The sequence below is a fragment of the Rhinopithecus roxellana genome, chromosome 11, assembly GCF_007565055.1.
Source record: "Rhinopithecus roxellana isolate Shanxi Qingling chromosome 11, ASM756505v1, whole genome shotgun sequence".
Taxonomy (NCBI): domain Eukaryota; kingdom Metazoa; phylum Chordata; class Mammalia; order Primates; family Cercopithecidae; genus Rhinopithecus; species Rhinopithecus roxellana.
In genome coordinates, this window is record NC_044559.1 from 116393510 (window position 1) to 116406366 (window position 12857).

A 12857-nucleotide genomic window follows, 5' to 3' on the forward strand; every position below is an offset into this window, starting at 1 on the left:
CAGGCGGAACAAACAGTCTTGTAAATGAAAATCCACTATCTGGCCCACAAAGTTACTTTCCTCTCTTTAGGGGAAAGACAGGGTTGTTTTACATAAATGAGTTGGAGGTAAAAGGGGCATCCTATTAGCCAAGTTTGTTTTCATCCAGAGCTATAACTAAAAGACTCTATAAACCTTACATTCAAAGCAATTCTTATTGTTCCTTCCCCCTCTCCTCACTACAAACAACAAAAACCAAAATGAAACAAAATTTTAAAGTTATGCAGAATGATCAATAAACTTGTCAGTGTGGTCTTGAAAGCTTTGTAAGACCACTGCAATGCAAAATTATAATACTTAGGTTTGCAGTTAAATATTACCATCGAAGAGTAGTTACAATGACTTTTTAAGTATTTCCAAGTGGCTGATGGCATTTATGCAGATGAAAAAGAGGTAAAAGTCATCTTCATGAAATACAGGAGTAACATGATGCTGGCAAGGAATTCCGTTTCTACATTCTCCACTTAAACCTTTTCTCTAACTGTGGCCAGAGGAAAACAGTAAGTGACTGTAATTGTTCAATGACTCATGCATAGACAATGCTTCTGACACTGTAAGACTTTTTCCTTCTGTTAAATCACAATAGGTCTAAAAATGTCTTCTTTGTGGCTTGGAAAGACATAGTAATTTAATGAGGCTAGGGAACCCTGGCTCACTTGAGAAGCTTCATGCAGATAACAGCAGCGAGGAGAGTGTTAACACAACAATTACCATTTTCTTGTGAGAATATATTAGGAAAAAGAAAAACAACTTGAAAGGTAGCAAAGCAAATGCAGAGATATGATATTTGGTCTAAAGTCTGTGCTAAAGGCAAGAATATATCCTTTTTTTGTGCAAAAAAAAAAATCTCCAAAGGAAAATTAATTTTTCTTTCAAAAAGCCTTCTGTCTTTTGTATGCTACTTCACTTACACGATTCTATTAGGGCAACACTCTCTGATTGCCCATGAGACTTGCTTTCAAGTTACTGTTGAAACAGCTAAGTAGGGGAGGTGGCAAAGGGATTTTCTGACACAATTTGTCTTGAGGTGTGTGGTTTACCGGGAAGCCTTCAAAACACAATGTCTAATTGCTTTCCTCAAATAATGCATGAAAAAATTCACATGCCCAATACCAAGAAGGTGAAGGTAAACCCTGTTTTGCATCAGAGAAACAAAGTTTATCCACACTATGGGAGAAAGAGAAAGTTTGAAAAGTGAATCAGGGTTATTATTACAGAAAACTTCCTGGATTTTTCTGAGTCTTCACAGAGTGTGAGATTTGTTTGGAGAGCTGTGCATTTTTAGAACATTAATCACAACTATATTCAAACGGAAAAAGGATCAAAACACTTTCCAGAGTTGAATATTAATGATCTTAGACTGTGTCACTGATGCTGTTAGAATAGCCAAACAGGTAATTGATTAACTACCTTTTATTTTAAATTATTCAAAGTTCTAAGTTAATTGGATCTGGGTGATTATTTCTCACAGGCAGTGTTTGATGTGGATAATTTATTTCTCACATGCAGTGGGAGTAACCTGGGGCATATTTTCAGTTTATCCTCTCACCTAACTTTACCTGCTCCCCTATATCACCCTCTCCAGTCCAAATTCTTTCTCAAGCATCAGCTTCCAACTAGACAGCTGCATTTAGACAGGTCTTCCAACCTAAAATACCCCAAATTACATATAACATTTCTCCCTTAAATCTTAGTCTCCTAAGGCACCACCATCCAACAAATTACCTATAGAAAGTCATCCTCAATTCACGTCCTCATTAAAATATCATCAGAGTCCAAACACTGCGCTTCCAATATATTCTGCCTTCCATCTCTCAGATTTCTGCCCTTCCCTTTATCTCTTTCCCCTCTGGGTTGATCCAAGGCTTTGACACTTCCCATCCAGATTTCTATCATAAGTTTCTTCCTTCCCATGTTGTAGGTTCTTCTAGCCTTCCTCCACTGTGCTACCGAAGTGAATTTTTGTTTGCTTGTTTGTTTTGATTTTTGAGACAGAGTCTCATTCTGTCACCCAGGCTAGAGTGCAATGGTGTGATTTTGGCTCACTGCAACATCCATCTCCTGGGTTCAAGCAATTCTCACACCTCAGCCTCCCAAGTAGCTGGGATTATAGGCACACACCACCATGCCCAGCTAATTTTTGTATTTTTGTAAAGATGGGGTTTCACCACATTAACCAGGTTGGTCTTGAACTCCTGACCTCAGGTGATCCACCCGCCTCGGTCTCCCAAAGTGCTGGGTACATTTGTTGAGTGATTTTTTTACAACATTAAAATATGTCATGCATAATTTTTAAAACCAAGCCCTTACATGGCATATTCTTCTAAGCTTCAAGGAAAAGCAACCATAGTCAGTTGGGGAAAAAATTAAATAAAGCAGAAAGCTAACAGTCCTGAAAACTGGATTTACAAGTCCAGAATTCTTACCCAATGTCTGCCGGAAAGATATCTTCCAGCCTCTTGCTGTCTGAAATGAATCGGTATTGAACACCAGGAGCATACTATTATTCCTGCTTTTCACATTTGGTGGGCGCTTGGAACCACAGAATTTGCCAAGAAGGCGATCGCTGGTATTGGCACCATCGTAAATTGCCAGGTAGTCATGGGAGCAGGAGGTGGAGGGAACCACATCAAAATCACTGAACCTGTGAAATGTACCTTGTTAATACTGATGTTTCCATCCGGACTTCTATTAAATTGTAGCTTTAGCTGTTGCAAAAAATGACAAGGAAAAAACTACCAGTAGAGCATTCAAGACTCACTTGACAGGAAATATTAGAAATCAAACAGTACTTTACTGATCAGTTCAAAAGTTTAGCCAAATTTGTTTTTAGTAATTACAATAAACCAAAAACTGTGATAGCAGCTGGGGACGTCAAGGTGAGTAAGATACAGTCTTACCTTTCAAGGAATTCACAGTCTAGGGCACATTAAAGTCCATCTGAGATCAAATTTTGATGAGTTGAACAGATATTTATTATCCCAGCAATACTTTAGTTTTTTAGGTCTCATTAAAAATACCGTGTTTACTCTTCCCTTGTTATTTTATGAGATGAAGTAGAACTTATGGGAAGCATGCTAATGTAACAGAAGATATGCTGGTTTTAGAATCATAGCTCCACTCTCCTTCTCACAGTCTCATTTTCCTCTTCTAAAATGAAGTTTCTATTAAGGTCAGGTGAAGAACAGGAAATTCACATTTAAGACCTCTGTGGTGGTCACTGACACTTCTGCACATGGTCCCAGCTCTCTGCCTCCCCAGCACAGGTAGAATTGCCCTAGGCGTACACTTTGAGGTTTGACATGGCTGCTGGGAGTTTCTTTGACCACAGAAATGTAAGCAGAAGGGATACATATTACTTTATGGAAGAAGTTTTACAAATGACTACTTGCTTTGCCACATTGCCTTCCCACTGCGGTGACGATCATGGAAGCAAATGTAAAAATGAAGCTTCCATCAGCCTGGGTTGTTGGATGACCATGATGAGTAGAGCTTCCATGCCAGCCCACACTGAACATGCTCATTCGAACGAGAAATAAACGTGTTGAGTTAAGCTGCTGTGCCGTGGAGTTGTTTGTTACCATATGCATGACCTATTCTGACAGATGCATCCCTAAACTTTTCTCTGTCTTATACTGTGTTTAATTTGGGCCTTATTCTTTGTCATGTTAAATAACGATTTCCAGAGTTTCTGAAAAAGCAAGGCTTCCTACATGATTTTACTATCAAGTTTTATGGTGGGTTTTTATAGCTTATTTTTAAAACTTGTTTAAACAAATAATATTTGATATCCTGTCCTAATTTTTGTAGGTTCTTCTGCTTTTTCTTTTTTTTTTTTTTGAGACAGAGTCTCACTCTGTTGCCCAGGCTGGAGTGCAGTGGTGTGATCTCGGCTCACTGCAAGCTCCGCCTCCCTGGTTCAAGTGATTCTCTTGCCTCAGCCTTCCGAGTAGCTGGGATTACAGGTGTCCACCACCATGCCTGGCTTTTTTTTTTTTTTATTATTATATATATATATTTTTAGTCAAGTGATTCTCTTGCCTCAGCCTTCCGAGTAGCTGGGATTACAGGTGTCCACCACCATGCCTGGCTTTTTTTTTATTATTATTATATATATATATTTTTAGTAGAGATGAGGTTTCTGCCATGTTGGCCAAGCTGGCCTGGAACTCCTGACCTCAGGTGACCCACCTGCCTCAGCCTCCCTGGGCTGGGATTACAGGCATAGGACACCATGCCAAGCCTGCATTTTCAATTTATTTTGGCAGCAGCTCTAACAAATAACTCACAATATGGAATAATTTTGAAAATATATAATAATATATATTTATATATAAAATATATAATAAACGCTTCCTTTTAACAGCCTTGAGAAAAAAAAAAACTTAATTTTTTTTTCCTAAAAGGTTTTGGTTGGTTAAAGGTTTTCAGATTGATGATGAGAAACAAGATGAAAAATGTATTGATTTTCTTTTACCACATATAACATTTAATGTTATTGTAAAAGATCAGGGAAGAACAACAGCTAGATAATTTTCAACAACACTGCATTCATTTTCATTCTCTACAGACAACACATTTATTTTCCACAATAAGAATCCACAAAGAAAGATAAAATCTGAGTTTCTAAGAGGACTTAAATCTGCTTTGGCTTTTTATTTTACATCATTTTCCCAGGAAAGCACAGAAGAGATCTGAAAAAGCCCATTAACAGAAAAACTTGTGTAGCCAGAATCTTTTGAGAGCCTTGGTAGAAGGATTTACGTTGTATTAAGGTCTGTATCTTCTACCACATCTAGAATCTTATCTGTTTCATAGAATGTAGGCTCTTAGTGCACAATAAATAATTTTCTAAACCTGCAGATGTAGACTGGGTGCGGCAGCTCACACCTGTAATCCCAGCACCTTGGGAGGCTGAGGCAGGTGGATCACTTGGGGTCAGGAATTCAAGACCAGCCTGGCCAATATGGCAAAACTTCATCTCTACCAAATAAAAAAATATATACATATGCAAAAAACAAAAGTTGCCCAGGCTGGTGGCACACACCTGTAGTCCCAGCTACTCGAGAGGCTAAGGTGAGAGAATTGCTTGAACCCAGGAGGTGGAGGTTGCAGTGAGGTGAGATCATGCCACTGCACTCCAGCCTGGGTGACAGAGTGAGAACTTGTCTCAAATAAATAAGTAAAATAAAATAAAATAAACATGCAGATGTAAATTTGATTATGGTGAGCTCCAGGATCCAGACTGAAAACTGAAAAAAAAAATTTAGACTATATATGTGTGTGTGTGTGTGTGTGTGTGTGTGTGTATGGAGAGAAAGAGAGAATATATATAACACACCACCTCTATGAGGTGGTGTGTATACCATGGTCGAAATGCTTGTGCTCCCCTAAATTCATATGTTCCCTAAGCTAATGGTATTAGGAGGTGGGGCCTATGGGAGGTGATTAGGTCATGGAGGAGGACCCCTCACAAATGGGATTAGTGTTTTATAAAAGAGGCCCTTCCAGCTCATGAAGATACAGCAAGAAGGTGCCTTCTATGAGCCAGAAAACAGGAGCTCACCAGACAACGAATCTGCCTTGATCTTGGACTTTTGCAGCCTTTGGTTGTTTATAAGCCACCCAGTTCATGGTACTTTGTTAAAGCCACCTGAACAGAACAAGGCAATAATCCTACACATATAAAAAACAAATAGTGAGTCACAGTAGCAAATGGCTCCCCCTTACACTTCCACACCTGGGCAGGCGTACTTCATAGGCCTCCTGCTCCTGGCCATCTGACAGTTTCTGTTCTTTTGTCCCCAGGACCTAAAGAACACTCTGTTTTCCTACAAATAGTCCAGGTAAGAGCTGCAGTTTTCTTTGAGGCCCAGCTTATAGCACAGTTACTGCCTGATACAGGGACCAAACCAGGCTTGATGAGAGATATCTTTCAGTTTGAGAGCCAACTGATACATGAGGCCTCTGGAAGTAAACTGCAGGGAGTACAGAATCTTTAGGGTGGAAAGTGATCACAGACCAATAGAGGGGAGGTAGGTAGGTAGGTAGGTGTGGTCTTAGCTCATCAGGCTTCTATATGGAAAGTCCTATAGGACCATAAACTATATTACCGTTCAGTTTCCCACCACATGCCATACGTATATCACTGAAATAGGCTGTCAAGTAAAAACAGTCTTGAACTTTATCATTCCAGAGAATGGGAGGTTGCATCGCCTTCATCAGTCTTGTTGGGAATAGGTAAGACTGGGGAGAAAAGTGACCAATGACACAAGCCATCTCTCAGAGCATCAGTTTTGAGATGTTCTGACACAGAAATAAAAATAGATTTCTTAAGTAGTTAGAAAATGTATCCTTTGAGGCCGGGTGCGGTGGCTCATGCCTATAATCCCAGCACTTTGGGAGGCCAAGGCGGTGGATCACTTGAGGTCAGGAGTTCGAGACTAGCCTGACTAACATGGTGAAACCCGTCACTACCAGAAATACAAAAATGAGTAGGGCACGGTGGTGCCTGCCTGTAATCCCAGCTACTCGGGAGACTGAGGTAGGAGAATCTCTTGAACCTGGGAGGCAGAGGTTGCAGTGAGCCAAGATTGCACCACTGCACTCCAGCCTGAGTGAGAAAGTGAGACCCTGTCTCAGAAAAAAAAATTAAAAAAAAGAAAAGAAAATGTATCCTTTGAGAGATAGTATTGGGAAACACTGAGGACGTGGTGTTTGGAGGAAGACTGGCATGAATACACATTTTGACTCTTTATGTGTGTGTTACTTTTGGAAAGCGATGTGATCCTTCTGAGCCTCAGTTTCCTCATCAGTGAAATGGGAATAATCTACACAATTCCCAATCTAGAATCTATATATACCTCATATGACTGTTTTAAGAATACAATGAGACAATTATGGCAAGTGCAAATCAAAGTTCCTTGTGTATAATAATTACCCAGCAATGGCAACCGCTTTCTCTTGCCCTTCCTCTCTCCTTTGATTTCAAGATGGGCGTATTACACCTTGACAATCCATTTTAGGACGCTCCTTCACAAGTGTTGGGAAACTACCACGGCTGTTTTAACTGGCAAGTGCTTGTCTTTTGCCCTTAGTTACTACTGGCTTGTGTGGGGAAGGGGACTGTCATTTGCCAGGTTGAACTATCATGTAGGAACCTCACTCCTCCGTGTAGATTTCCCTTCAGACTGCCGATGAGAATCAGTGCTCTCCACCAATAAAGGAATGGCTCTTCTACAAATAATGCTGAGAGGATTTTCTTAAGAAACCCAATTTGTCTTACGTACTTGAGCTCGATCACTTTGTCGTCACTAACGGTGATGGTATACAGACAGTGCATATCGTTTAGGTAGTCTGTGTACGAATAGGAAGGACTCGTGATGATTCCAGAAGAGAAATTGAACACACCACCACAGGCTGCAACAGAAGACAAGGGAATATAAAGAGAACAATGATTAGTTCCAGCATGGAAAAATGATTTTAAGAGATTCTATACTACTGTACATTTTTCTGTAAGAGAGGTAATAATTATTTTTCTTAAAGTGACTTATATCTCCCTTCATTGTGTTTACACATATTTCTGATTTTTCCACTAGGAAGGAAAATGAAAGACAGCAAGAGGGTGGAAACAGGGAAGAATACTTAAAGGCACATCTTGGAAAGGAATCAGTCTGGTCAAATTAATGGCCAGAGTGAAAATGACAAGAAGGAACATTTCACCTGTTGGAGTGTCACTATCCCTTCCCTGTATTTCATTGACAGGTTGAGAGAGGGATGACAGCAGTAATGAAGTATGGAAAAGGCAACCAGAATGATGTTCTGGGCATATAGATCTAGGAAAGATTGTTATCTGGAAATCTGAAATTGTAGAGATCCATGTCTCTTCTGTCAGGGATAGAATATTATAACGTAAAGTACTGGAAATCTTTTTGGAACTTTCCAGTTTAGTTCCTTCTGTGGGCTCAAATGCACAGCTCTGCAGTCTGGTGGATTTGCAGTCAGTTCTGAGACTGGTAAGGACTAAACTTGCCCCAGTTTGTGTTAATATCACTGATCCTCAATCCTCAACAAGCAGGAGGAGGCCAGGCCCATTCCTCTCCAGGATTCCATCAATTAACAGCTCAGAGCCTTGAGCTAGACCCATTAGTCAATAAAACAACAGACATAAAAATGTAATAAAGCCCTCTTATCTACAATATAAAATGATTATTTTTGCTTGGGTTTACATATGAGGATCAGATTGTACCTCCGGATGATCAATCTCACTGCAATGGAAAGACCCATCTATGTATACTTGTTTTATGATTCTAAAATTATAATGGGGTTAACGCATTGTGAAGTATTTCCATGGTTTCTACACTATCAATGGACACGTTCCACTTTACATCCTCAGAAATAAGGAACAAAGTGTGGCTGCCATGTCAGGCTCTTTATTTCTTTACTGCTTTTGCCTCAGCTGAGCCCACCTTGCAGGGAGCAGTCTTCTCTATGTGCCTGTAAGTACTTGTGTGTTCCAACCCCCGGGTCCATCTGTAAGTGAACTACATGTCAGATATGGGTAGCAATCACTCCTTTTCACTTTATACACAATTATGTGGTCTCTGGAAGTTTATTAAGACCTAAATAACTCCCATCTTTGCACAATATCAGCATCTGAAGTCTTAATATGAATGACACTCTTTAAGTGGGACTCTTATACTAGAATATATTGAATCTTGACTACCTCCTCGTAGGAAAATGAAGGATTAGAGAGAAGAAGAAAATAAAGCAGGAGTTTACCTCTCCAAAGCAGCAGTTGTGCCAAAAGAATAAAACAAATCAATCCTTCTCTTTATTCAACAAGACGATGGGAGAGGAAATGTTAATTGCGCGGTTCTATTCTGCTTGAGCCAACAGAACTACACGGCCATATGTAATCATACTTTACAAACTGTGGGAGTCAGGATGCAGATAGCAGCTAATGTGAACAAATTATGGAGGCCCTTTTCAGAAGTAAATACATGTTTTTAGTCTTCTCTGTGGATGGGAACAGTAATTTATTCCAAGGGAAACTATTTAGCTTTCTACCTTTAGCAGTGGGTTTGGTGGAGCAAAGATGAAACAGACCCAAGACAGATGTTACAAGATTTATGTGCCAGTTTGACTGCAGCTGAGATGTCCATTAGATAGTATATAAATATTGTCAGCAAACTAATCAGGCAGGAGGGGAAAAGACTATTCAAGATCAGGAAATGCAACCTTAGAGTGTTCTGGGTAGCAACAAATGCCTCTGTCCAGTCCGTTGCTCCTCTTTTCTCTTTGCCTTTGATACAGAGAAGTTGTAAATTATAGCATAGTTTAATATGTCAATCTTTTCCTTTAGGGCTTGTGCTTTTTGCATAGTGTTTTAAAAAATTCTTTCCTATCAGATTGTAAAGACATTCCCTTATATTTCTTCTAAATATATAAAATATTAATTATTGTATCAGCACAATGACTTGGGGAAATAAAACAGACATCTGGACAATTTGGACTAACAGGTAACTTTGTATAAGGGATGAAAAACAAAAAAATAGCAGTAGTATTTATTTAACTTAAATTACAAAACAAAGGCCAATTCTTCATTTGATTTTCAGAGTAGTTCTAGCCAAAGTTCATGAAAAAGGTCCTCTTCTTTTTAAGAAAAAATGTGTCGGGAGGCTGAGGCAGGAGAATGGCGTAAACCCGGGAGGCGGAGCTTGCAGTGAGCTGAGATCCGGCCACTGCACTCCAGCCTGGGCGACAGAGCAAGACTCCGTCTCAAAAAAAAAAAAAAGAAAAAATGTGTATATTTTTTTTTTTACCATGAACCTCACTGACAACTTTTTTCTCTTAAATTCTCTGAATCTTCAAGTTGGTGCTGTATGAATCATTGTGAAAATTCCTTGTATAAATTACTCAGGAAAGAAGAAAATTCCAAACTCTGTCATTATGGCTACTCACAGATTATCCTATAGGAAAACTTGAATCCAAAGTCTGTGATTTGCTCATTGGAGTAGAAGTTAAGCAGAACTGGCCCAGCGACGGTGAGGGGAGCTGGCATCTCATTCCCACACACAGTAGCAAATGGGGTGGATGTGAGGCTGTAACCTCTGATAACGTGCACGCCATCATTGACGCAGCTTCCTGTCACAGCGGAACGAGCTGGACAAGGCATGGAACAACCACATTATGATCAGAACCAACACAAACAATTAATGCCATAAACGTAAAAACAAAAATGTGATGATGATTCATGCAATTGCTATAAAAATTAAAATGAGAAACAAGAGATATTTAACTTAGTTTCCTGTTGAAATGATGTTTACTCTAACTACAAAACAAACACAGGTATGAGAAAACAGGTAGAACTTCACGATAGACACATTCCACTTTGAAACAATTCAGAATTTCCTTTCTTTAGATATGGTTCCTTTAATTCAGTGACTGTAAACTGGGGACCGTGTTGCCTCCCCAAGAACAGCTGGCACTATCTGAAGGCATTTTTGCTGTTACACTATAGATTGGAGTAGAGACCAGGGAAGCTCCTGAAGATGCTGCTATACACGGGGCAGCCCCTACACCCAGGACCCTCTGGGACCTACAAAAAACTACCTAGCCCAACATGTCAATAGCGCTGCTACTGAGGAAACTTGCTCCAAGCTTATGTCCAGATAAGGAACTCCTACCATGGAGTTATCATTAGAAACTCCTTACTGTTTATTGAACAACCGTTTTAGATGTTCACACAAACACTATTAGCCTAAGAGTTTAAGGACTATAAAATATATATTACTGTTTTGTTTGCTAATTATAATGCAAATATATGCTCCAGCCTACCATCCACCAAAGAAAAATATAAAACAAAATAAACAAGAAATTAAAGAGACATTTGTCCACCACAACACATCCAGTGGTTTTTGTAGGTGAACACATACTGTTAAAATATTAACTGGATCATACCTAATTTGTATTAATATGAAATGACACCCATATTGTAGCCTAATTGGTATCAATATGAAATTACATCCATCATGCATTTGTTTGTGATTAAATATTCTTCTAAAACATTATATTAGGACCAGGCATGGTGGCTCACACCCATAATCCCAGCACTTTGGGACACCAAGGCGGGCGGATCACCTGAGGTCAGGAATTTGAGGCCAGCCTGGGCAACATGGCAAAACCCTGTCTCTACTAAAAATACAAAAATTAGTTAGCTGTGGTGGTGCGCGCCTGTAGTCCCAGCTACTCAGGAGGCTGAGGCAGGAGAATCACTTGAACTTGGGAGGCAGAGGTTACAGCGAGCTGAGATCGCGTCATTTAACTCCAGCCTGGGCGACAGAGCAAGACTCCATCTCAAATAAAATAAAATAAAACATTATATTATTATGAAAGGAATGGAAAAAAACCGCGATAACTTTTGTGCCAACATATTAATGCCTATATCAAATTCCAACATATAGATGTGCCATCCCACGTTCCATCAATCCCCTATTGCTTGAAATTCCATATTCTCCACATTTCTGTAAATAAAAATATTGTTGAAAAAAACATTCCTGTACATAAATATTTGAGGAAGTTTTTCATTATTTCATCAGAATAAGTTTTTAGAAGTTAGATACTGGCACTAAGGTAAGATTCTTTTTCAGGTTATCAAATGACCCCTAGATCGGTGTTGCCGGCTTACTCTCCCACAGCATTTTTGGCATCTGATGTTCTTCCCAATTCTACGTTTTCATTGCCCATAGGAAAATGTGATGCCCATTATCAATCACTCCAGTATCATCCTTCCTGTATATGGTCTCCTGCCCTAAGCAATTACTAAACTACTTTCTGCCTCTATGGATTTGTCTATTCTGGACATTTCACATGAATAAAATCATTCAATATGTGGCTGGCTTCTTTTTTTTTTTTTTTTTTTTTTTTGAGGCGGAGTCTGGCTCTGTCGCCCGGACTGGAGTGCAGTGGCCGGATCTCAGCTCACTGCAAGCTCCGCCTCCTGGGTTTACGCCATTCTCCTGCCTCAGCCTCCCTCGTAGCTGGGACTACAGGCGCCCGCCACCTCGCCCGGCTAGTTTTTGTATTTTTAGTAGAGACGGGGTTTCACCGTGTTAGCCAGGATGGTCTAGATCTCCTGACCTCGTGATCCGCCCGTCTCGGCCTCCCAAAGTGCTGGGATTACAGGCGTGAGCCACCGCGCCCGGCCTGGCTTCTTTTACTTAATGTAATGTTTTTGAGGTCCATCCATGTTGTAGCACGTGTCAGTACGTCATTCCTCTTTATGGCTGAATATATTCCTTTTTATAGCGATACCACATTTTGTTTATCTGTTCATCAGTTGACAGACATTAGGTTTGTTTCCACCTTTTGGCTATGATGGATAATGCTGCTATGAACATTCATGTGTGAGATTTTGTGTGGGCACATGGTGCTTTCAATTCTTTTGGGTATATAACTGGGAGTGAAATTATTGGCCCCCAAATTAGGTTTGTATTTAATTTTATAAGAAACTGCCAAACTATATCTCATAGTAGTTACATCAGTATACATTCTCACCAGGGATGTGTAGGACTTCCAGTGCCTTGCAGGGATGCCAACATTTGACATTGCCAGTCTTTTTAATTTTAGCCATTCTGGTGCATGTGAAACGAAACTTCATTGTGATATTTAATTTTAATTGCTCTGATGATTAACGATGTGAAATATTTTCCCATTTTCATTTACAAACCACGAAAACAAAATAATTTTATTTCATGGAGATGCTAACTTGAACATATGTCTAATGATCCACATCACCCCAACACACAAAATTTACC

General features: G+C 39.7%; 1 protein-coding gene across 1 annotated transcript in view; it reads right to left on the bottom strand.

Annotated features, from left to right (window-relative positions):
* The window catches only part of CUBN (cubilin), a 319416-nt gene that overhangs the window by 42964 nt on the left and 263595 nt on the right, over positions 1-12857 (bottom strand). The window contains 3 exon segments of the mRNA XM_030941178.1: positions 2466-2683; positions 7329-7458; positions 10003-10203. Of these exon segments, the coding sequence (XP_030797038.1) occupies positions 2466-2683; positions 7329-7458; positions 10003-10203 (549 nt within the window).